This window comes from Lycorma delicatula, chromosome 11 (genome assembly GCF_047948215.1).
Source record: "Lycorma delicatula isolate Av1 chromosome 11, ASM4794821v1, whole genome shotgun sequence".
Classification (NCBI taxonomy): Eukaryota; Metazoa; Arthropoda; class Insecta; order Hemiptera; family Fulgoridae; genus Lycorma; species Lycorma delicatula.
The window spans coordinates 59,214,911-59,242,736 of NC_134465.1; the positions used below are offsets into that span (position 1 = coordinate 59,214,911).

The window sequence follows — 27,826 nt, forward strand, 5'->3', positions numbered from 1 at the left end:
AGCCGTAGGATGTTACAATTTTGAATTTAGAACTGTTGTAACATCTAGTTGTGCATCTCCCCTTTTGATTGCAATCGACTGGACCAAAAGTGTCCAAAAAAGCCCAAAAGCCAAAAAATTTGGATTTTTTCTTATTAATAAATTTTATTATTTTTATAATTTCTTATTAATAAATTTTATAATAAAAAAATTATAAAGAAAAATAAATTCAAGATTAAATGATGAATGCTTTTAAACCGTAATAACATTTCTTCTATTTATCTATGATGAAATTACACCAGAGCTTTTCTTAACAAATAATCTGATGTTTATAATATTCTTTATTTTTCTCGTGTTTTAGCACCTTTTAAGCAAAGCAACTAAAAGGTAAATGATGTACATAAGTGTATAAAAATTTTATAAATACTTACATATTCTTTCATTTTATTTTATTTTTACTTCTTTGTAAGAAGTAAAGGAAGTATTTTGATCGCAAAAGATTTCAGTTTCCAGGTTTCAATGGAAATATCCATTTTGACCATCCCTAAATCCATTTTGACTAGTTTCGGCATGACGTCTGTACGTAGGTATATATCTCGCATAACTCAAAAACGATTAATCGTAATATATTGAAATTTTGGATTTAGAACTGTTGTTAACATCTAGTTGTGCACCTTCCCTTTGAATTGCAATCGCCTAAACCAAAAGTGCTCAAAATAACCCAAAATCAAAAACAATCTGGATTATGGACTTTTTCTTAACTGCAGTAATAAGCCCTCATTGAGAGCTTTTCAATGATATATCATAAGTGGTACTTATTTTCATTGGTTCCACAGTTATATCTAAATAAAATATTAATTAATGAAATATTTGTATCTTACAAGAGGAAGGCATATCGGTTCGAATCCGACTTCACTCCTTTTTTAACTTTTTTTTTATTTAAATATATTGATTTATTAATAATTATTAACGACTGATAGTAAAAAAAAAATTACGATAAATAATTCAATAATAACAATAAAAAAAAATATCAGAAGTTATTAATGAAATAAAATTTTATGTACTTTTAAAAATGTGTATATGTAATTTAATAAGCATAAGGAAGCATGTGGTATCCATAACAGATTTTTTTTTTTAATTGAATTTAATTTAAATTTTCAAAAAATTACAAATTGAAAGTGTAATTTTAATCGTAATTGATCGTAAAAATTTAATCAATGGTAAAAATAAAAATAAAGTTTCTAAAATATCGTTATCAGTGTTTCCATGGATACCGAACATTACCTTCTTCACCTGAAGACGGTTGTAACGGAGCGGAACGGAACATAAGTATGTCAAAACAATTATTCCCTTTTGTATCGCAGTGTCTAGACATTTGTATATTGTCTGTAAATTTAATAACGTTTGTCGTTGGGAGAGTTTCGTTTCTCCCAGGGCAATTCCCTTTCAATCTGCCCTCCAAAGGTCTTCAGATGCTAATTAATACCTTTGAGGTCTAAACGATATTTATGTTTTAAATAAATAAATATTAAAAATTAACGTTTTTATAAATAGCTGAAACATATTACAGAAAATTCAAATATTTTAACATAAACGGACGGCCCTGAGGAATCGTAAAACATAAGATAACAACATTTCATTATTCCCTAGAATAGTTCGTATGTTAGCCCCTAGTTTAAACTTGCTATGCAATGCCGCATAACAGATACAGTTCACAAGGATTTGGTGCACTGTTAGTTGGCAGTCGCGGCGGGCACAAACGGTGAGTCTGTTTACAGGAATGGTCGAACTGAGACTGTACAAGACTACAATTCATTTACATTCATTATATCATCCTCTGAAGTAATACCTTACGGCGGTTCCGGAGGCTAAACAGAAAAAGAAAAAAACGTTGTATACTTGTTATATTATTATATATCGATATATATGCGAAATATACACTAATAATTTATTTTTTTATTTATGTGATTGTTTTTCTTCATAAAATAATGAACTATAATCAAAAAGTACGCACTGGAATGTACGATCACCAGCGGAAAATCCCGATTCGTTAGTATCAATTTATAGAGTTAAATTTCTAATTTAACTTCCGTTATTAGTTTACATGGCATTCCTCCCGTCACCACCGCATAAGACCGAATGTCTGTGCCACAAACGGCTACTGAACCTCAAATCAGTTAAGCGATCAGTCCTAACTAGCTCCTAGAGCTAATCTAATTGCGTGAGCAAACTACACACACCACTCGCTTTGTGTCCCACCGCTCATTAGTCATATATTACTAAAAATGGGTAGGCGCACCCCGTCAACTAATAAAAATATATATGACACTCAATGAATTAAATTTACTTCGTCAAGATAACAATTCGCTGCCACGTCTAGGTCGCTGAATGCCAGCAAGTACCTGTCCACCAATATTAAAGCGCTTGGAGCGCTTTAACATAATAAAAATAATTTAAATAGCCAATTTAAATAAATTTGCTTGTGGCTAGCCATAACTCTCGGGTAGCTTCCCACAGCAACACGGTAGGAGTCTTTTCCCTGAATAACTTTCGTTATTTCAATTTTCATCGTTTAAAAACGAATATTTTAACACAAGAGATATTCAATTTTGAACACTTAATAATTCCATTCCGAGACGCCACCTTCGGGGTCTCGTGATGGTCAGTTGCGTACTTGTTATATTATTATAAAAAATACCGATATATATCGATTATATACCGATATATCGAATATATATGCGAAATATGTATTATTATTAATATATTTTTTATTTATATGATTTTTTTTCTTCATAAAATAATGAACTATAATCAAAAAGTACGCACTGGAATGTACGATCACCAGCGGAAAATCCCGATTCGTTAGTATCAATTTATAGAGTTAAATTTCTAATTTAACTTCCGTTATTAGTTTACATGGCATTCCTCCCGTCACCACCGCATAAGACCGAATGTCTGTGCCACAAACGGCTACTGAACCTCAAATCAGTTAAGCGATCAGTCCTAAGTAGCTCCTAGAGCTAACCTAATTGCGTGAGCAAACTACACACACCACTCGCTTTGTGTCCCACCGCTCATTAGTCATATATTACTAAAAATGGGTAGGCGCACCCCGTCAACTAATAAAAATATATATGACACTCAATGAATTAAATTTACTTCGTCAAGATAACAATTCGCTGCCACGTCTAGGTCGCTGAATGCCAGCAAGTACCTGTCCACCAATATTAAAGCGCTTGGAGCGCTTTAACATAATAAAAATAATTTAAATAGCCAATTTAAATAAATTTGCTTGTGGCTAGCCATAACTCTCGGGTAGCTTCCCACAGCAACACGGTAGGAGTCTTTTCCCTGAATAACTTTCATTATTTCAATTTTCATCGTTTAAAAACGAATATTTGTACACAAGAAATAATCAATTTTGAACACTTAAAAATTCCATTCCGAGACGCCACCTTCGGGGTCTCGTGATGGTCAGTTGCGTACTTGTTATATTATTATATATCGATATATCGAATATACATGCGAAATATGTATTATTATTAATATATTTTTTATTTATGTGATTGTTTTTCTTCGTAAAATAATGAACTATAACCAAATTTTTACACAAGAGGTAATTTATTAATTTTATTTATTTATTATTTATTTTGATTAAAATACCAATTCATTTACACTCACACATATCATCCTCATTCATTCTCCGAAGTAATAACTGAATGGTAATTCCTGGAGGCTAAACAGGAAAAAGAGAGAGTATTGGTCGATTCGCCGCGCCATATATCGTCCCACCTTTAAAGTTAATTTTCTCGATAACCCAAATAATTATAAAAAAGACAATGAGACCTTTTTTATTATAGAAAACTTAATTTTAAATAATCTAAGTCGATCTTTCTTATTGAATTAGATTTAACCAACGTTTTGTCAACAGTAATGTTAATAGCAAAAATGAATATAATCCGGCTATTTGCGTAAGTCTCTATAACGATTGAAACTGTGAAACATTTCGTATCGCAATATTCCTATGTAATATCCAAGTATAAAAATTATGTTCATACAAAATTTCAGCTCAATGGGTAGAGTAATTTTTTGTGAGAGTTACAGTCTTACAGACATCACTAGATTTGTGTATATACAAATATACACACACACACACAAATATATATATATATAAAATTACATTAAATGTCGTTTTAGTTGTTTTTTATATGTATAAATTTACTAAAACAAGTGACCGTGTTTAATTGGATGCCGAATTAAATTATTTTATTTTAAAATAAACGTTCTACAAGTAATGTACATTTTATAAAGTATCGACTGTAAAATTTAAATGAATTACTTTAACGTATTTATTTTGTACTTTAACAATTTTTTTTTAGCTCACTTTATTCTAGTATTTCATTTAACTACGTTGTTAATTTACATTTTGTAAAATTTATCTGTATTTTATATTTACGTAATGTACAAAATGTTTCATGGATAATACTCATTTTATATTAAATGTTGATAATTATATCAGTAAATAATTTAACTAACTATTAAAGTTAGATAACGAATGTAGGTATCTCACCAGTACGAATGAGTGAACATTAGCTAAAACTGAACGGATTAAGGATTTCTAAGGGAATTGACGGTAGAGTAGGAAAATTGGTAGGGTAGAGTTATTAATACTCTCTGTATGTATGTGTACATATACAAGTTATATATATATATATATATATATATATATATATATATATATATATATAAAACTTATATATATTTTAATGTACTCTGCAGTATACACCACAACACTCATTTCTCTAAACGCTTCGCGCTCTCCTCTGGTCTCTCTCTCTTATCTCTTTTCCTGTCTGATTATACTACTTCTACTATTACTAATGCAAGTACACTAATGTGAGTTGTTATTGAACCACTGAAGTTTCGCAATTAGAATACCAAATTGAAACATAATGGAAAGTGGGATGCGTTCGTTAATTTCTCTACGAACTAATGGAATAGCACATGCGAATAGCATTATTCATTATTCGAATACGATTTTCTGTACTTCGCATGCAAGTTTTATTTATACACTATACATTTATATATATATAAAACCTACTCAATATAAGGTAAGAAAGTTTATATATATATAAACTAGCCGGTCCGGGCTCTCTTCGGTCGTCCAAGTGAACTCCGAAGCCGACCCGGGCCTATCGAGACTACAAGGCCACATACCTTGCTTCGCTCGCCATTCCCGTCTGTCCAGGGGTTCCGCCTCCTGGACCCCGCAGAGCTCGCTTCGTACGCCATTACCATCTTGCCAGATAACTTCACCCCCTTCCTTCCCTTTTCCTGTTTCCGGAATTACCATCAGATATTACTTCAGAGAATGAATAAGGATGATATGTATGAGTGTAAGTGAAATGTAGTCTTGTACAGTGTGTAACGCGTGGTTGTTGTGGTTGTTAGTAGCGTGTCCTGTTTTTGTAGGTTCTTGTGTGTTGCTGTCGGTGTACGTATTTGACGTGCTGTATGTGTTGCTTCCAGTAGTGTTGTTTGTGTGGTGTGTGACATTGTTGGATGGTTATGACTGTGTGTGGGTGGTCCCCCTTCTTCTGATGAAATGTTTTTATAAGCAGTCCCCGGAGGGAGGAAGCCAAGGGTAGTAATTTAGTCGGTAGTGCTCAGGTATACATACGCCCTTGATTATAACTGGCGGAACCTGTTAGCAGGCCCGACACTGCTTAGGCGCCCGTAAATGGGGTTCCTCCTCCTCTTTAAAAAAAAAAAAATTTCGTACAGTCTCAGGTCGACCATTTCTGAGATGTGTGATTATTTAAAAACCCAACCACCAAACAACACCGGTATCCACGATCTAGTATTCAAATCCGTATAAAAATCAATTGCGTTTACTAGGACTTGAACACTGGAACTCTCGACTTCCAAATCTGCTGATCTGCGAAGACGCGTTCACCACTTGACCAACCCGGTGGGTTAACTTCGCCTGCTAGACCCATGTAATGTTTGTTACCCTCATGATTGTAAGAATAATACCTAAAACTAACAATTAAATTATTGAGATTTTATAGAGCCCTAAAAAAGATATAAATTGCATAAACAGAATAGTTGTAATTAATGAACACACTTTAGACGACAAAAAATTCATAACTTATTTTTGTAGCCATGATGGAGAGAAATAATAAAGTAAAACGATTAATTTTTTTTTTCTTTAATGAATATCTTTAATTCACAACTTCATCTCTATGGGGGCTAAGGCCTTAGGCTATGGTTTAAAATCTTCCCTGAGATAATACAAATGTACCCTGCAAATTTGAAAGCAATCAGACGGCCGGTTCTCGCGTGATGTTGTTACAAACAAATCCACGGTCAAACTTTCGGCTTTATTTAAATATACTAGCTGCAGAAGCGTGCGGTAGGCACGTCCTTTGCAGCTAGGCCCTGCAAGCAGGTTGCCCTGGCGGGTGGCGTCTCGGAATGGAATGATTAAGTGTTCAAAATTGATTATCTCTTGTGTAAAAATATTCGTTTTTAAACGATGAAAATTGAAATAACGAAAGTTATTCAGGGAAAAGACTCCTACCGCGTTGCTGTGGGAAGCTACCCAAGAGTTATGGCTAGCCACAAGCAAATTTATTTAAATTGGCTATTTAAATTATTTTTATTATGTTAAAGCGCTCCAAGCGCTTTAATATTGGTGGACAGGTACTTGCTGGCATTCAGCGACCTAGACGTGGCAGCGAATTGTTATCTTGACGAATTAAATATTCTTTTTTAGACGATGAAAATTGATATAACGAAAGTTATTCAGGAAATGACTCCTACCATGTTACTGTGGGAAGCTACCCGAGAGTGATGGCTAGCCACCAGCCAATTAAAGCTCCAAGCGCTTTAATATTGGTGGACAGGTACTTGCTGGCATTCAGCGAACTAGACGTGGCAGCGAATTGTTATCTTGACGAAGTAAATTTAATTCATTGAGTGTCATATATATTTTTATTAGTTGACGGGGTGCGCCTACCCATTTTTAGTAATATATGACTATAACTAGTAATATATGACTAATAACTAGGAAAATCCCACTTATTATAATGTTGGATATAAAAAATGCCTTTGGATCTGTTTCTTGGAGAGCCATTATCGCAGCATTACAAGCCAGGAATATAAGTGATTATCTAGTCAACCAGATTAATCAATACCTTTACCATAGATTCATTGAGGTTAAAACGTTAGAAGGAAAATCCACATTTGAGATATTTGGAGGAGTTCCACAAGGAACTTGGGCCTATACTGTGGAATATTTTTTATGACAAAATTTTTAGATTAGATTATCCCGAGGGGGTTGTTGTTGTTGGATATGCTGATGACATTGCTATCCTAGTAGAAGACAGAGAAGTTAATAACCTAGAGGATAAAGCAAATCAGGCGTTACGAATAATTGATGAATGGCTGGTAGGAAGCATGCTACAGATATACCCTAACAAATCCTGTTGTTTGGTGTTTTCAGGTAGAAGACCTATTAGAAACCTCAATATAAACATTAGAGGAGAGAGAATTAAGGAGGTCAAAGAAGCAAAGTATTTAGGGGTTCTTTTGGATAGAAGCCTAAGATTTAGCAAACACGTAGAGATGATTTGTAACAAGGTCACCCCTTTGATTAAGGCATTGAGGACTCTTTTCCAGAACCATGGTACACCGAAAATGGTAATAAGGAGACTGATAACTGCGGCTACCACGTCAGCAATTTTATATGCGGCCCCGATATGGGGAGATACAATGAATATTCAGAGAAACAAAACAAAATTAAAAAGAGTACACAGGCTTGCTTTACTGCGTGTAGCCGCGGGATACAGAACAGTGTCATACGACGCGTTGTGTATACTAACAAAGGTTCTACCCATTGATTTACAAATTAAACAAAGAACATTTAGATATAGGGGTATGTCCAAAGATGAGATTGAACGGCTAATTGATCAAGAGTGGCAGGATACATGGACACACTCTAGAGTTGGGGATTGGACCAGGCGACTAATCCCCAACATAAATATGTGGACTAGTAATAGAATAGGTAATGCAGATTTTTATACGACACAACTGTTGACGGGGCATGACTCGTTCGGCCATTATCTGTTTAGAATTGGAAAAAGACCTACCCCACAATGTGTGTACTGCCCAGAGACTGATGATGCGGAACACACTGTGTTTGTATGCCCAAGATGGGCTCTAAATAGAAGAGAAATTTCGGACAACGGACTTACACCTGAAAACCTCTTAAATTGGATGGTCTATAGTGACGATAACTGGGATTGGTTCCGTAGGTTTGCCAGGGAAATCTTACGCACCAAGGAAGAAGAGGACAGAAGAAGGGGTTTGTGAAATTAGGGTAGGGAGGACAGTCCCTCCGTGGAGGGCCCGTACGCCGTGGTGTGCGGGTTCCTGAGAAGGGGGGAACTCCTGGGGAGTGTGGGACAAATAAAAGATCGAGTCCCGGTTGGCGGTGCCGCTCCTGCGGGTGCCTCGGTGCTTAGTGGGGGCGATACCGTTGATTAGAGGCAAAAACATAATGACCGAGACCCGGTTCCCTGCTGAGGGGATGGGAGGTGGCGTAGCCATACCCCGTCTCCGAGGCGGGGGATTAGAGGCAGGCGAATAAAATAAAATTAAAGAGCCGAGACCGGGGGAGCTAACCTGCCGTGCCGGGTGTACAACCGGTGGGCGGGGTCACTCCCTTAGAGTAAAAGAACACTCTCCCCGACTGAGTATACTTAAATGGATATCCGGTCGGGGAGAGTAGGGGAAGAAAAAAAAAAGAAAAAGTAATATATGACTAGTGAGCGGTGGGACACAAAGCGAGTAGTGTGTGGCACCACGCTTAGATCGCTCACGCAATTAGCTCTAGGAGCTAGTTAAGGCTGGTCGCTTAACTGATTCGAGGCTCAGTAGCCGTTTGTGGCACAGAAATTTGGTCTTATGTATTAAGGTGACCGAAGGGGTGGGGCGAGAGAAATGCCATGTAAAGCAATAACGTAAGTTAAATTAGAAATTTAACTCTAGAAATTGATACTAACGAATCGGGATTTTCCGCTGATGATCGGTACATTCCGGTGCGTAATTTTTATTATAGTTCATTATTTTACGAAGAAAAACAATCACATAAATAAAAAAATATATTATTAATAATATATATTTCACATATGTATGCGATATATCGATATATAATAATATAAAAAATATATACTTGACCATCACGAGAACATTTCCTGTGAATTGTGATTTTCCACTAGTGATCGGTACATTCCGGTGATAAGCTAAGTGGGACGGACACACACACAGATCCACATACAAATGCGCTTTAGTTGGGTAGGATTTATATTAGAGAAGTAATAATAACAAATTTTAATTAAAATCAGAAATTAGTAAGTCATTTCGCTTGTTAAATAAATCGTCAGTAACAATTTAACGTAAAACTGATGTATTTATGCTTGAAAACGTTAATTACACAAACATGAAATCACAACACTCTCTCTCTCTCTCTCTCTCTCTCTCTCTCTCTCTCTCTCTCTCTCTCTCTCTCTCTCTCTCTCTCTCTCTCTCTCTCTCTCTCTGTGTGTGTGTGTGTGTGTGCGTGTGTGTGCGTGTGTGTGTGTGTGTGTGTGTGTGTGTGTGTGTGTGTGTGTGTGTGTGTGTGTGTGTGTGTGTGTATGTGACCGAAATTAATATCAGTTGTTTATTCTTCTATTCTTCTGTATTTATCTTCAAATAAAAATAATAAAAAATTGTGATATCAACAGTTACTTTTTTATGTCATGTTCAGTTAATTTATTTATGAGTTTTATTTTTTTTTTTAATTTATAAAAATATTTCTTCATTTTTTTTTCGTAAACAAAATGAAATATGGCAAATCGAAAACTATAAATATTAATCAATTAAAACACCATTCATCGTGTGTTTTTTCTAGTTTCCACTAAATTTTACAAACTCCAACATGCAACTCTTCCTTAGAATCCAATATCGAATTGTTCAGATTCATAATAAGCGACTTCTAACCGAAAAAAAACTACTACTATTACTTAACGAATCACAGCATTAGATATATTGACCATTCGAAAAACTCTGTATTCACACCAATCACAACACCGAATGGCTCTGACTGATTACTATATAATAAATTCCAACTAATCACTCTACTCCTAATTTTTTTCGATCAATATTTTACCAAAACCTTACAAATCTGTGGTTTTTAAATTATTGATGTTTACTCGAACTAACATTCATTGTTTCCAATTTTAAATTAGTGAAAAAGCTCTTGTAAGTTATAATTTATTAAAATTCAGTAAATATAACTTAATATAAAATCATGTTTTTTTTTTAGGATTTTGAGGTCACAGTAGACCACTTTAGTCAACTCTGGATTGTCTTTTCTTTTTATTTATTTTCTTGATTGCTTCCCAATACTTCTTCATTCTGTCAGATCTTGCTTTTTTGAGTTCTTCTGAAGTAAATCATTGTTTTAGTATAACTAAAAAATAATGAATTTATCGAATATTTCATTAATGGCTAATTGTAAGCAAGCAAACGTTTTTACACACACACACACACGCAGAACAGTTTGGTATAAAATTGAGAATTCAATTTTAAACTAATTTCGGAATTAGAAAAAATTATTTATATTATGGTATTGTGTTTTTAACCTCTTTTCCTTTATTTCTTCAAGTTAATTATTTTACGTTTAAATTCTGTGTAAACTATTTGTTTTTAAGCAATAATCTCGATTTTCTGTAGTAAATCATTTAGTAAGTGACACTCTTTTAATCAGCACAAATATCTTTCCATGACAAATGACCAAGGCGGAAGAAATATCAATGTGTACAGAGTACTACGTTCTGTGAAGAAATTTGAGAAGTTTTGTAGGCGAACAGAAACTCAAGTTTATTTTCCTTCTCCTTCGCTTAGATTCGCTTTTATTCTTACTACACGCAATACCAGATGGCTGTATTCTGGAAGATCTCGTGGCATCCTTTTGAGAGAGAGATTTCATTTTATTATCGATTAATGTCTCCCGAAAATGATAATATCAGGCTCAGCATGTTATCACATCTCTCAGATATTCCATAACGATGTCTTCTGTGTATCTGTAATAAAATATTCTTTAACCGGTGTTTCCAGATTCTTGGTCAGAAGCACAGATGATTCCCGTAATGAAAACGGGTAAAGATAAATCATGCCTCACAATCGTCCTATCTACTTGACCAGTACCCTGTGGAAGTTGATAGAACAAATAATAAATCGTCGTCTAGTGTGGTACTTTGAGAGAAACGCTCTAATTGCCCCCGAAAAATGCGCTTTCCGCCAAGGTAGATAAAAACGCCTTCCTACTTCACCAACGCATCGTTGCAGTATATTTCGATTTGCAAAAGTCGTATGACAGAGCGTGCCGGAGAGGAATCCTAAATAAACTGCAAGAATGGGGTACACAACGAAATTTCCTTCTATTTATTCGGATTTCCTCAGTAGTCGGTTTCTTTCGAGTTCGAGTTGGAACTATACTATCCGAAAAATAGAAAACGGAATACCATACAGAAGTGTTCTGAGTCTACCTTCTTTGCCGTAGCAATAAATATTATACTACGTGCGAAAATCCGTTATATGTTCTTTATTTGTAGACGATTTTTCAACTTACACTTCCTGCACGACTTTAGCTACTGACGAGAAACTGATCAGGTTTAGAGTAGTGTGTAAAATGAATGGATTCACGTTTTCCTTTGGAAAAAACTATATAATTTGCTTTTACCAGCTGAGGAAACGTGGTTTTTTTACTGGACATACGTAGTGTCGTTATCAGCACCCGGACACGATTATTTATATACTAAATAATAAAAATTTAAAACTAAAACTCAGTAACATAAAATCACCACATAAATTAAAAACGCCGTAACGTGTGCTAAGAGCGAAATAAAACTATAACGAGATATTACATTAATAATCTAAATTAAAAATAATAAATTTACCATTTTCCATGCACCAAATGGTACAAATAGCTGAAATATACTATAAAAAATTCAAATATTGGAATATAAACGGATGGCCCATAGAAAACGTAAAACATTCGATAACATCGTCTCATTATTTCCTAAGATATTTCTGATGTTACACCCAAATTTAAATTTCCGACGAAATTCCGCTTAACAAAGTCCACAAATATGTGGTGCATCCTCATTTGGTATAGGCAGGAAACGCAAACGGGTTTCGAAAAAAGAATCAACTTAAAAGAGCAGTATTGGCACTAAAATAAAAATTTAAAGATAAGTTACTCGAACGTATATAAATAAAACCTGAAGAATTCTTTGCTTTGTTTTAAGTCGGTTATAAAAAGGTAAATTTATTTTACTTACCAAGTCCGGTTATATCTACAATAAAATTATCAGAAGAACCATGTAAACCGTGTTGCAGTATCACAGGTAATAATTGTTTTTTATTATTGGAAAAATTAGAAACTAGTCTCTCTACAAGTTTATTTTTATTAATAAGTGACGGTATTCTAAATATTGTTAATAAATAACCATCATCAGTCTTAACACGATGTTTTTCACCTGGAAAACCTTGGTCTTTTATTCCCTGCAACTGTAACAAAAATTTAAAAAAATTGTGTGTATCGTTTAAATAAAATTATGCATAATTTTGTTTTAATATTTAAAAGTATCTGATAATTTTCTTAAATATCATTTAAATATTAATGTTGAAAAATATTCTAATTTATTACGAGGGTTATTTTGTTTCAAGGTCCGATCGGTCACGAAATTAAAACCACAGTGAAAATAAAAAAAAATTTTATTTGTAACAAGTACTTACATAGTTACGCTATTTCTCTACATAGTCGCCACTCCGATTTAGACATTGTCGTAGCGTGGTACCAACTTTCCAATACCCTCGCCATGGAACGGAGCCGCCTGTGTTTTCAGCCGTGTTTCTACGCTGGTCTGCAGCTCGATGTCTGTGCCAAAATGTTGTCCTCCTAGCCAGCGTTTCATGTGAGCAAAGAGGTGAAAATCGGATGGTGCCAAGTCCGGGCTGTATGGTGGGTGATCAAACACTTCCCAACGAAAACGCTGCAGGAGCTTCTTTGTTACAGCTGCAGTGTGCGGCCAAGCATTGTCATGAAGATAGACAATGCCTGATGATGACATTCCTCTCCGCTTATTCTGAATTGCCCTAGATGTTGAAGAGTCACGCAGTATGAGGCTGCAGTGATGGTCGTGCCACGTTCCATGAATTCCACCAAGAGAACTCCATTCTAGTCCCAGAACCCCCTTCCTTCCCTGACCGCCTGCATCATGAACATCTGCACGTCCTGCTTTAAAGTTCCTGCATCATTGTCGTACTTTGCTGTCACTCATTGAAGTTTCATCGTACACATTACTTATTCGTCGATGAATTTCAGCTGCATTACACCCCTCAGCCTGAAGAAATCGAATTACCGCACGCACTTCATACTTGGCGGGAGATGCTATTGTTGTAGACATGTTTACGTGTTCAGAACTAAATGAAGTGACGCGGCGTGATTGAAGGCCATAGTAGAGACGCTGCGCAACACATATGCGCAAAGGTTCATCCAATTCTTGCGCGGGTTTTTATTTCGCGACCGATCGGACCTTGAAAAAAATAACCCTCGTAATACTCGGCCAAACGCATTGTACACTATGGCAGAGGCTCTTGAGAAAAAATCTGAACCCATTCCATACCTCCACATTCACTGGAATATGTACGTGATTTTCATTTCTTTCCAAAATTAAACGGGGGTCCCTTAAGAGGCTTGCTCTTAAGGGACCCCCGTTTAATATTTGTTTAATAAGAATATTTCTCTTTGAGTTATAAGTGAGAATGCATTACTTTCACCAAAAAATATGATACTAAAGATAAAATATTACATTCATACTTTGACACCAAAATAAAATATTTATGTATAACTTTAAAAAGCTTTTGCTCTATCTTACTAATTTAAACAACAAATGTTTTACTTAACATTTAAAGAAAAATGTGGAAATACAAAGTTGTTAGCCTTTTTCCAATTAATATTTTTGAGGTTTATGAAAGACAAGTCTGTGAAATATGCACTTAAATATATGGAATTTTATATTTACAACTTATCAAATCTTAGAGCATTCTGGTTATTATCTCATTAATAGTGAACTTGTTAAAAAAAAAATATTTGTCTCCAGTTAACAAATCAAAGTATATTTTAATACCAATACCGTTAAAACTAATAATTTGTTGAAAAAAGTTAAAAAAAAATAATAATAACTTCCGAGATGTGCTTATCTAGAAAATTATAATATTTCAAATAAAAAAGGGTTTTTCTAAAATTTTGGGGATGGATATAATGTGTTCCTTTAAGAAACCTAAACCTATTCTCAGATAGCACTTTAAGTTTTGGAGAAAAAGCACTTTTTAATAATACAAAATTTAAACTATTAAAAAAAATTTCCTTATATCCCATTTGGTTATTAAGCAGATGGGCACGAGCTGCCTAAAGCGACTTAAGGTTTATTCTTCAAACGAAACTGTATTAAGTTCATAGATGGGTATGAACCCATGGGCATCAACATGGGTATACCCATTTCTTGATGCTAATAGAACAAAATGACTTCACATTTAGAAAAACTGAATATCAGTTCTCTTGTCCTACCACTCAAACTGATCACAATAAAACAAACATTAAATATGTTCTTTAGCAAAATCACTTTGGTGAATTATCCAATCAATCAATGGCAACTGTGTCATCTAACATTACCTCTGAATCGGTTTTGCTAGAACTTTAATCATAATGATTTAGAATAGGAAAGTTAACTGGCTGGAACGTATGAGACGAGAAGGGTGTATTAAAACAATATTGACAGATCAATAGAAGGTAGGCTGGAAAAGGTTAAAAATATTCTGTGTAGGCAATCTTCAAGTCAGAGTTTTTAACTGTAAATAGAAGATTAATGGAGTTTGATTAATATAAGATTAACGCAGTTATGGTGCAATGGAGCTTTTTAATGGTAAATAAAAACCGTAGATTATAAAAAGATAATTTTATGACGATGATTGCAGATTAATGTACTTTCTCTATTATACTTTAAGTTTTTTTTTACAAATCTGTCAAATGAAAATTTAAATGTACTGTTTAACCAGACAGGGTATAGATGTCATGTAAGAATTTGTAGATAGATAATGAGTTAGACAGCTCATTTGTATTTTTCCATACATCACAATTTTGGGGATAGGTAAGGAGGGTTTACCAAAAGGAAGCCCAATTTAAGTCAAAGATTGTTCTTTTTTAGTATATAAAGGATAACCGATCTACTGCAAAATATATATTTAAACTCGCTTATGCAAAATCGTTGCATTAATTTGCTGCTCTCATCAGCGGTAGATACCAAACTGACTGGGCTATTGTAAGAACAGATACCTATGGTCTGGAGGATATCTTTGTACTTTTTTAGGTGAGAATTGATCATCCATTCAGCATTATTCATTTCCATATTATCCTTCATCCTTCTCTACTTATTACATTTAAAACAAAATTTGCTATGTCTCCTTTGCATGTATGTTAGAAAAGCAAGATCTCTTTTATTATTTTGCCCTTGGTGACCGGATGGAAGACAGCTCTGTCTAAAGACCTATGTGGGGGGGGGGGGCAATGTTTCCAATCTTTCAGCCAATCCTGGAGCTGAGATGCTTATTTGGTAAAGTTTAGGACCTAATTCTTCCTAGTACGATATAATACAATTATGCAACAGTGTTTTAAGTATTGCAATAATGTAATCTAGGCGTTTTTCCGTTCAATTAGTTTGCGTTATATTTTAATATTTTTCTGTTTTACTATTATCTTAATATTAAGTACTAAATGTTATAGATAACTAAAGAGTATTTTAAGTGACTGTGATACAGACTGCAATTAATTAATAGAATGATGTTTCAGGATTATCATAAAAAAATTACCTTGCATACAGGCAACGAGTTATAAGTGCAATATTTCAATATGCAATCAATATAAAATATTCAATGAACATAAAAAAATATCATCACATGTAATATGATAAATCATAATGCTGTGTAACTTAAAATCTTTATCTGACATAAGCTGAACGATTTGGCGGCATGTTCATTTTCAAATAATAACTATTTTTAAACCTAATTAATTTATATAAGGTATTTTGTAATAGACGGGACACTGTATTGTCCTTAATACTGAACTAATGCTTTGTGAACAATTTTGTTTAAGTATACGAAAATATTACTTTACGTTTTTATTAATATTTTCACTACCACCTGCAACCTTCAACTGATGTGGAGAATAGCATTGACAGATTTCAATTCAATGCTCATAAGGTTTGATGTACTCTGTGAACTTTATTCTTTGACCAGTAATTAAATAAAAATTAAATTTATATGCTAAATAGTAATAAAACGCAAATTTACATTTGATCTGAAACGCAAGCTGTTTTTGGTAACATCAGTTTGAAGAATTGAATAAAAAAAGTATCATCCTATATTTAAACATTGTTAAGACTACTGATCTTACTGTGTTCTTACAAATCTTGAAAAATTTAAAGGGAATAAAAATGACAAAAATTGAAAACAACCATACCTCAGAAACAAATTTTTGAAAAATAATGCCTTATACATTAAAAAAAAACAGTAAAAGTGAGTATATTTATTAAAAAAAAAATAGAAACGGGTATATAATTCAAAAAAATTAACGTGGTGGCTAAGCACGGTCCCTCCGTAACGATCTTCCACATCACATCTCCAAGGCAATCTTGGAAAAGCGCTGGCCGAGGAGTGGATATCGCCTCACCCTATCCCCGCACGACAAGCGGGCATTTTACAGACAAACGAACAAGGTGAAAGTGTCGCTGACAAAACATCACGAAAAACCTTGGACAGATTATTCATCTCGATGTCGGACGACATCTCTTAGGTGATCAAGTTAAATAAACGGCTGCGCGAAGGAAAGAAGCCTCGCCACCGGATGCTGGGACGACGAGGTTTCTTGGCTTATTCCGAGTAGGACCGGGCGGAGGTCTTCGTGGCTACACTGGAGGGGCGGTTCACTCCAAACCCCGCCGGCCCGAACAACGACATGCAACCGAAGTGGACTCTTTTCTCGCGGACTACTTTGCTCAGGGTAGAGGATGCCCCCCGCGAAATAGACCGCGGCTATCAAAGCCACAAACCCCGTTAAGTCCCCAGGGGTGGACGGTATCAAGGCCCGAGCATACCGGAACGTTCACCTCGCTCTCATAGCGACTACGGTCACTCTTTTTATGTCCATTTTGTACGCAGGGTATTTTTCAGAATGCTGGAAAACAGCGAAGGAGGTATGCCTTCCAAACTGGGAAAACGTCTATATTCTTCCCGGAATTACAGGCCGATCTCCTTACTACCGACACTGTCAAAGTTGTTCGAAAGAATTTTTCTGAAGCGACTTCGGTGATGTCTGGGGCCGGAGGTTCGGTCTGAACAGTGCAGTTCGAGTTCAGAGGCCACTCTTCGACCCTCTAATTAGTTCGACTGGTGGATAGCCTTGTCGGAGGCTTGAATAGGAAAGCTGTGACCGCGGCCGTTTTCTTGTACGTGACTAAAGCCTTCGATAAAGTTTGACATGACGGCCCACTATATAAACCCGCTCACACGACGGTCCCTGGCCGCCATGTCAAGCTAATAAGGTCTGGTCTTACCTACTAGGAAGACAGTTCGCAGTACGCGTTGGGGGAACCTTATCGACTACCAGGGTTTCCCAGAGGGCAATCCTTTCGCCGATTCTGTACACTGCATATACAAACGATATGCCGTTGTCGGAAGGCGTCAACATCGCTTTATAAGCCGATGATATAGCATATTACTACACATCCCCAATTATGGATTATGCGGTTGAGAGACTCCAACGTCAACTGGATTTAGTGGAGCCGTGACTTAATAAGTGGAGAATCAGGGTTAACGGGGAAAAGTCCGTGGCCGTGCTATTCACATTCAAGCGACGCGCTCCGGCCAGAGAGCTGGAAATCTCAGGGAGAAAAAATACCCTTTGAGACAAAAGTTAAATATCTGGGAGTAGTCCTGGATAATCGGCTTACCTTAGGGGAACATGTAAAATATGTTACCCAGAGGGCAAAGGCCGTCAGGGCCTCACTATACCCAGTGCTTAATCGAGCCAGTCCCATTTCGCTGGCGACTAAGATATTCATATACAGATTCTACGTCTTGCCAATTCTGACGTACGCCTATCCGGCATGGGGGGCTCTGTTGTGCTCTACGTTCCAGAAAAGGCTAGAGGCCGTCCAAAACGTGGTGCTGCGGACGATTTTCCGAGCGCCGTGGTTTGTCAGAAACGCCACAGTTCGCTATGACGCGGACATAAAAACCGTATCGGAAGTGGGCGTAACAGGCGGGCGGGCTGTTCGGGAGAGGGGCCGTATCCGAACACAGCCATCTCAGGGACATCTGCCGAGAGGACCCTACACCGCAAGGTGTGAGGAAAAGGCGGGACGAGGGTTTATGTAAGATAAACCAGGTCCAGGAGCCTCTACATCAACGCACCGGGTTGGTCTAGTGGTAAACGCGTCTTCCCAAATCAGCTGATTTGGAAGTCGAGAGTTCCAGCGTTCAAGTCCTAGTAAAGCCAGATATTTTTACACGGATTTGAATACTAGATCGTGGATACCGGTGTTCTTTGGTGGTTGGGTTTCAATTAACCACACATCTCAGGAATGGTCGAACTGAGAATGTACAAGACTACACTTCATTTACACTCATACATATCATCCTCATTCATCCTCTGAAGAATTATCTTAACGGTAGTTACCGGACGCTAAACAGGAAAAAGAGAGAGGAGCCTCTACATCGGGTGAGCCAACAAGAAACTCCCAAAAATGATTGCGAGGTCATTAAAAAAGAGATGTGCACATAAACTCTCATATTGAGCGAAAATTGTTACGGTTCATAAATATATAGACATACGGGGGTTTTTTTTTTACCAAAATTAATTAACACTCCTCAGCCTAAAGAAATCGAATTACCGCCACAGTTGGTGGGAGATGCTATTGTTGTAGACATATTTACGTGTTAGCTGCGTGTTCAGAACTAAACGAAGTGACGCGGCGTGATTGAAGGACATACTAGAGACGCTGCGCAACACATATGCGCAAAGGTTCATCCGATTTTTGTGCGGGTTTTTATTTCGCGACCGATCGGACCTTGAAAAAAATAACCCTCGTATTATTTAAATTACAATACACTAATTTTATTAAAGTGAAATTTCTGTAAAGCCAAATTATTAAGAAATAATGATTACGAAGGCGTGGTTTACGATAAGAGATGAGTGATTATTTATTCCATTGAATTACGTATGCAATCTTGCTTTCGTCCCCTAACGGGCCCAAAACCATTCCATTATTCCACCATCTGGTGGAATAATGAAAATTGTAGTTTCTTTTATTTTAACATTTGAAATCATAAGGATAAAATGTATTTATAATTTAAGTAATGCATCTTTTAAAATGTTTTTTGTGTAATGTTGCTAAAAATATTGGAAATTGTTACGAGTAAATCTACGTATTTAAAAAAAAAGATAAATTTAATTTTTCTGTACAAAAGATTGTAAAATAAAAAATTTCAAAAAATTATTTGCGAAATAAAACAAGATAACTGAGCATTTCGGTTTCATATAATCAAAGTCAGTATAATAATAATAAAAAATCCCTTTCGGCATGCCAGGTAGATTTCATCGGTGCTAAGTAGGGAATAAAAAACATTTCCACCTTAAAGTTAAGAAAAACTTCAAATTTACTCAATACGAGTATACGGTTGCATGTAAAAAAAGTTTCACATGTTTAGAATACGACAAGCCAGCAACCTTAGAATTCCAGTAATATTTTGGTCATCCCTTGCCGTAAAGGTTGTTCATATTAAAAGTTGTTTCAGATAAAAATTTTAGTAATGTTTAGAGGACTAAGGACCTTTTGAAACCGATTCGATACTCTGCATATTAAGGGAGATATGATTTTATTTTCAAAACCCAATTTTTTCCACTCCCTGGGTCAATGGTTGATGATATCAAAAAACTTTACTTAAATAAGTTTTAGGCCCTTATTCAAACAATAGAAGGTACTTTAAACGAATTCGATATTTTACTTAATAAGAGAATTATAGCGATATTAACTTTTTTTCGAAAAATCCCCTCCCCCCATTTACTCCCTTATAATTCAATTTTCGCTGTTAAAAAACTGGACCGAGATTTTGGGACGAGTTATTTTTAAAGAACAATTTGTAAGTGATTGGCACAAAATTACGGCAGTTATCGTGTCCACAAGAAAGTAAAATATATATATAAATGTATTTATATATATTTAATTATGTATATTTAATATAATGATCCCTTTTTTCTTTAATTCTTTCTGTATATTTATGCAATATAACATCCTTAAGCTTAATGTCAGTATCCATCCCCCAGTTAAGGAAAATTATACAATTATCTTTGTGTGGAACTGTACGCTTCTCAATTCCAGCAGTGTGGTGTTTGGCTGCTGTGTTCATGCACACATAGGAAACTGCACGCGAGGCTGCGAGATAGAGAGAGCACTGTCGCATCCACAGTGCCCATCCTGGCGTGCTGGTGGAAGGTAGTTTTTTTATTACCCCGCGTGTGTATGGAACGTTCCTTGTTCGTTCCCTTTTCTAGTTTAGTCGGTGGAAGGAATATGAAAGCGGTTTAATTGTTTTTTCAGTAGTGATCAGATTATGGCAGAAACCAAGGACTCTTTGATTGCCAAATCTTTCAAAAAACACGTTGGAAGGACGAAAGAGAAGGTAAAAACTGTTAATGTGTTTGTTTCTGTATACATACAAATTTAAATTGAGCACCACTGGTTTATAGTGTTTTTAAAGCAGATATTTTATTAACTTATTATCTAATAATATTAAAATATATTATCTTATTGACATTTTATTATTTATTCGGTTGAACCGAATAAATAATAAAGCACAATGGGCTTAAAAACCGTATACCATATTCTTGAATGTGATAGAGTGTAGAATTAAATTATTATCCTTCTTCTAGCTATTTTATTTGCTTTCGGTTTTTTTATTGTACAGAAAACTTTAACCATGGCCTTGAAAACGCCCAGAAAAAAGTTTTCAGGATCAGCCACCCCCAATAATTTTAGCTACAAGCCGACACTCCATTACAATAAAAATTTAGTGGACATTAAATATTTAGGATAATTAGTGTAATATTATTTTTACGTAAGTTTATTCCCTAAATGTATAAAAGTTCGTATAATATTTTTGTGCTAATGGAATATAAGTAGACGAAAATTGAAAAAAAAAAAATTCTTATATTAATACAGCCACTCGGAATTTTTTTTTGTTTTTGAAAAATTAATCAATTAAATGTAATAGAAAAAAGAACCAGGTAAATTAGCACTTAGTGAAACCTGATGTCGTTATTAGTCTATGTTTGTACAAATTATTTGGTAATAGGATGTCCTGTATAAAACGAACCCATCAATCACTCATCGATGAAATTTCAAAAGTCACTCCCCTACTCGTTACTCAAATGGACTCATCCAACATCTGAACATCGCGGCGACGCAGTAGAACACTACCGATAGTAACAACAATGCAATCATAACGTTCAGTGTATTGCTGGAGACAAGATGGTGTTTTCGCTAGACGAACGTGTTTTCATTGTTGAGTCGTACTTCAGTACGAAATCAGTGGTTGCAGAGCAAAATTTGTTTCGCTATAAGTACCCAGATAAACCAGCTCCTAACAAAACATCAGTATTAAGGTTAGTTGAAAAAATTAGAGAGACCGGTTCTGTTAATAACGAGGAACACAAAAGATCTGCGTCAGTGTTAAATACAGATACAGTTGCTGAAATCAAAGACCGATTACTCGCCTCGCCAAATAAATCGATCAGACGTTTGTCTGCTGAAATTAATTTGTTTAAATCAACTGTTCATCGGGCGACCAAACGATTACAATTACAACCTTATCCCATTCAAACGGCTCATCAATTCTTGAGCCCGACAAAGAAAAACGGCTACAATATTGTCAACGGTTCCGTCGATTTCTGCGTGAGGGAATTAAAATTATGGTTTCGTTATTTTTTACAGATGAAGCACGGTTTCATTCGGATGGCTACGTAAACAGCCAAAAATGTAGAATTTGGAGTGCTGAAAATCCCCACGTTTATCACGAAAAACAATTACACCCGCAGAAGTTGGGCGTGTGGTGCGCGATATCGCGGAAGAAAATAATCGGTCCTATTTTTTCGAGTACACCATTACTGCAGAACGATATCAGGATATTTTATTTCAGTTTATCGCACTCTTGGAAGAGGAAGACAGACACTGCTGGATACAACAAGACGGTGCGACATACGCAGGTTCAACTTCTGATTTCGTCGAAGAATTCTTTGGTAATCGTGTTATCGGTCGAGGCTTGTGGCCACCAAGATCTCCAGATTTGACTGCGGCGGATTTTTTTTCTACGGGGTTACCTCAAATAAAAAGCCTACAGCAACAATCCACTAACACTTGAACAATTGAAAGTCAATATTGAACAAGCTGTATTAAATATCCAGCCACAAACTTTGAAAAAAGTTGCAAGAAACGCTGTAAAAAGAATTGAAGCTTGTATTCAAGAAGATGGCGGCCACCTCCAATATTTACTCTAAATGTAAGGTAATGGATGGTAATAATAAAAATTACATTTACATTTACACATGCCTTTTTATTATTTCAATATCTACCAATATAAGGTTGGGTTGCGTTTTATATGGGACACCCTGAATTTCAGGTATTTTATCACATATCTGAAATTTGTTTATCATAATTTCCGGTTTATTATGTGTTATAAAAAAACATGTTGTTGTAATTATATCGATAACTTAAGCGGTTTTGTGATGTACTAACCTATTACTTAATACAATGTTTTTATTTTGAATAGTACTTATATACTCCCGTAAAAAAGTCACGATATTTCTTATTCCGTAATCTCAACTTTTTTCCTGTTTAGTCTCCGGGAATTACCGTTCAGGTATTACTTCGGAGGATAATATGTATGAGAGGAAATGAAGTTTAATCTCGTACAGTCTCAGTTCGACCATTCCTGAGATGTGTGGTTAATTGAAGCCCAATCACCAAAGAACACCGGTATCCACGATCTAGTACTCAAATCTGTATAAAAGTAACTGTCTTTAATAGGACTTGATCGCTGGAACTGTTGACTTCCAAAACAGCTGATTTGGGAAGACGTGTTCACTACTAGACCAACCCGGCGAGTTCTGTAATCTCAACTAAACGTATCATTGAGTTTTTAGATCTAGATGAAATAGTTAGATTTTAAAACATAAAGATTTACAAAAAACCCGGATACCCCATTTTTGACATGATCATCATGCTTTCCTTTTTAATACAGATATTCTAGTTACATTGCCGGGGAAGTCGTATGTATATATTTTAAAAAATATATATTTTTAAATATTTTAAAAATATATAAATATATATATATATATATATATATATTTTAATTAATTAAAGATAACTTACCGTATCTGGTACAGTTTTTTGAAAAGGATTTAAATTCAAACATATTGCTTGATGATTATTTATTAATATTAATACAAAAATTAATATTATTAATGATAAAACACGACACATTTTTAATATTCTTTTAAAAACACATATAAAATTTTTTATATTTATATATTATAATAATTACACCAATCAATTAATTAAAATTACGATCTAATTAATGCGTTATTTTATCTAATAGTGTAGCACTGTATTCTTCTGTCAAAAATTACTTTTTAAAATGACAGAGAATTTGTGTGAAATGAATTCTACATTAACCGTGTAAAATATATATTTTATATTTAATTGTATATATATAATTATGTTATTAAATACGCTAGTGATTTTAATCTCACCATTGAAAATATTTATTGCATTCATACTTTTTTTTTAAAAATAAAAATTAGATATTTTATCGTTATTATAAAAAAAGTCATTAAATCAAAATGCATACTTTTTTTTATAAATCATACAGAACATATTTAGAATAATAATATTCTGTGTTTTAGTTTGTGTGCGCTCTCGTGCGCACGCTTGTTTCCGGCATACATTCATTTTACTTACAATATTTATATTATATTTCGCTTCCGCTTTCATCGATATTATCTGTAAAATTAAACTTTACGTGATTTGTTTTTAAAGCTAATAATTTAATTTTTCTAATCGTATTTACAATTTAAATAAAATATATATACATAAATTAATATTTATTATTTAATTTTTGGATATATTTTGCATTAAAAAATATCAACTTATTTTAAAGACCTAATCAGCATAATTTTTAATTAAATTAACTCATTTTTATTAGTAATTAAGGATTGCTTCTTATATGCTTTGGTAATAAAAATTTCGGAAATCTTAAAAGATTGCTGAGGAACAATATTCTCGGTTTGCCTTATCGTTTCAATTAGGTGATTTTATGGTCTGGCCGTATGGAGTGCTCTTCTATTTCATTATTAAGTCACAAGCCGCAAGGTCTGTGGCAAATTTATATTAGTTCAAATACATCTTATTTACGTATTGTTCAATTATCTTGCTGAACAGATTGTATAGTTGCTGTGTCGTTATCATAAAAAAATTAAAATCTTTGGAAAATATTTTTTTTAATTTTCTCTCTCACTCTCTCTCTCTCTGTGGGTGTGTGTGTGTGTGTGTGTGTCTGTCTGTGTCATAAAATACTAGAAGTCATTTCATCTATTTCGTGAAATAGAAAAACTCTTGCGCTAAACTGCGCAAGAAGATCGACTATTTTTTCATTTTATTTTGTTTCCTTTTGAAAAAGTCTCATATTATTCTAAATAAGTAAACAACCAAGAAGTAAATTAAAATAAGATAAAATTAAACTATCGAGAAATAAAAAAATAATTTTAATATACTGTAACAAGAAAATCAGTAATAAGTTAATATTTCCCAGGTCCTCACTATTTCACAATCTGAAACACACAGATTACAACGCATTACATACGTTCATGCATACAATTTTATCCATATTTAAAATTAAATACTTACAATCTGCCTGAACTATTTTTTGAACCACTAATATAGAAATTTTTTATCCCTCTTTTTTTTCTTTTTTTTTACTTTTAGGCCGCAAAGGACCACTTTAGTCAGAATAACTCAAGACTTTTTTGCCGATCTTTTGGCCTTTAAGTTCTTAGCTTTTACTTTCTCCCAATATTTAGTTATTCTTAATGATCTTGCTTTACGATCCTCTTCTGAATAAACCCTTTCTGTATAATTAAAACTTCTTACTTTAAAGTTGGTATTCGGATCTTTAATAACAAATTTTTATTTTTCGGATTTATTAAGTAAATCTTCGTAAGTCAAATTTAATTCTTGTATGTCTTCTTTAATTTCTTTGATCCATAATGGCGGATTTTTTAAAGACCAAAATCGATCGATAATTCTCTTAGTAATCCTATCCTGCGGTAATGTTAACAAGTGTGTACAGAAAGAAATTCGCTTCTTTTTCATAGTATCATCAATTAAGGATTCCAAGTTTTCGTACAGAAATTTATTAGGCAATAATCAGATGGGTGGATAAAGTGACAAATGAAGAGGTATTGCGGCAAATAGATGAAGAAAGAAGCATTTGGAAAAATATAATTAAAAAAAGAGACAGACTTATAGGCCACATACTAAGGCATCCTGGAATAGTCGCTTTAATATTGGAAGGACAGGTAGAAGGAAAAAATTGTGTAGGCAGGCCACGTTTGGAATATGTAAAACAAATTGTTAGGGATGTAGGATGTAGAGGGTATACTGAAATGAAACGACTAGCACTAGATAGGGAATTTTGGAGAGCTGCATCAAACCAGTCAAATGACTGAAGACAAAAAAAAAAATCTGTACTGATTTTCATGTTTATATTTTTTGTTTATGCAGGTTCTAAGAATCCTACGTTCAACTTTAAGCAAATTTATCCCTCTTTATATACAACAGTAACCTGGTTTTTCCACTCTTTTTCCTTTCATAATATTAGCTTTTCCTTCTTCAAACTAACAAAAACACTCAAAAGCAAACATATTTATATTTCTACACTTTATTTTTTATTAAAACTTATTGTATATTTAAAGGAATAATCATTCTACACTAGGGACAAATAATGAATGTATAATAATTGATTGCGGGAGTGGAGTAAAACTGTTTTCATGACATCATACATACCATTTCCCTCATTCTTTGTTTTGTATTTAAAAATTACGAATAAACGTATTAAATAAAACTCAGTAACAGTAGATTTATAAAATAGGTTTTCTTATTTATTTCTATAAGAGTAGATGTATTTGCAAAAATTAATTCGACGGAGTAGGGGTGAATTATTGTACATTCTTTAAATATCCTAATCATAGTAAAATAAAATTATATTCTTATTATTTTATAAATAGATTTAAATAGGAAGAAATTCTTATAACTTATAATTACAGTATGGTACATTTATAATATTTATTTACGTACGCAGTAGCAGTTTTAATTAATCAATTGTTTGATTAATTAAGAAAAGTATATACATGTTAATATAATTAAAATACAATGAAAATTAAAATTAATGATAGTCGTATAGGCTATAATAACAGAATATATAGAAAATTATAATAGATTTAGTGTAGGTAATTTAACCAACATGTTGTAAATACATTAGACCTTAAACAATAGCTTGGACTGGAATGAGGAGTATAATCTGAAACACCCTATTCTTTAATCTGTTTTTATTATCATCATTATTATTATTTTTATTATTATTTATTAGTTAAAGTTTTTATAAAGTATTTCATTTTTTCCAGTTATCTTTCCAATGTTTAAATTAAACCTTGCGTAGTAAAAAGATATTTTTAAACATTTTAATCTAAAATTATTTTGAATAAAATGAGTGCTTCTTTTCTAATTTTATCGAATATTTATAAATAAATAAATTAGCAATTTATTTAGTTACAGCTTAAAATTTTTACTTTATATATACATAAAAGTAAAGTAACATTTTTTTTTCTTCCTGATGAGGAGAGGAACGCCATTTACGCAGTGTCGGACTCGCTAACAGGTTCCACTAGATGTAGTGAAACTGCGTATGTATACCTCCGCCATACCGACTAATCTCTACCTCACCAACTCACCTCTCGAGACCGGACCCGTAGTTAAACATTACGCAGCCCCGAGAGGTGCCTTCGAGTGCAGGGGGATCCAAGGAGGTTCCCGTGCTTCATCACCGTCGCCAATACGCGCAATGCGAACGAACGACAGCTCCGCAGGAGGCTGCCCATCACCCTGTCACCTTTCCTTCCGTTTACTTCACTTCAGACAGTAGAGGTCTTCTCTTTCAGTCTAACTTTATATGAGTCTTTCTTATCAGCCTGTCATTCCCTGTATTTCTCCTCCTTAACCTTCAGAATGTCCGATATTAATTTGGATACTGCCTCCCATTCTACCAGGCTCCTAAGCATATAATCCACTGTGTTCTCGGGAGTGAGCCAATCTAGGCCCCGACATCTTCTTGTTACATCCCATCTGTGGCAGACATAAAACGTATGTTGAGGCCTATCAACCGACCCACAGAACCTGCTCACCGGTGATTCTCTTTATTTGCTCGGTATAAGTACGGCGAGAATTTCCCATGACTGGATAGGAGCTGGGTGAGATAGAAATTCACCTCACCATGCCCCCTCGAATCCATGGATCTAAATTAGGGATCAGCCTCCTTGTCCATGCCCCTATGTCGAGTCATTAGATGC

At 34.5% G+C, this 27,826-nt stretch overlaps 1 protein-coding gene across 1 annotated transcript in view; it reads right to left on the reverse strand.

Moving 5' to 3' along the window:
- LOC142332344 (lipase 1-like) overlaps positions 1-23,755 on the reverse strand; it is a 56,656-nt gene extending 32,901 nt beyond the window's left edge. The window contains exons 1-2 of the mRNA XM_075378738.1: positions 23,577-23,755; positions 12,372-12,600 (exon numbers count right to left, since the gene is read on the reverse strand). Coding sequence (XP_075234853.1) covers positions 12,372-12,600; positions 23,577-23,687 — 340 coding nt within the window. The 5' untranslated portion in view covers positions 23,688-23,755. The remainder of the gene's footprint in view (positions 1-12,371; positions 12,601-23,576) is intronic.
- Positions 23,756-27,826: the final 4,071 nt, after the last annotated feature.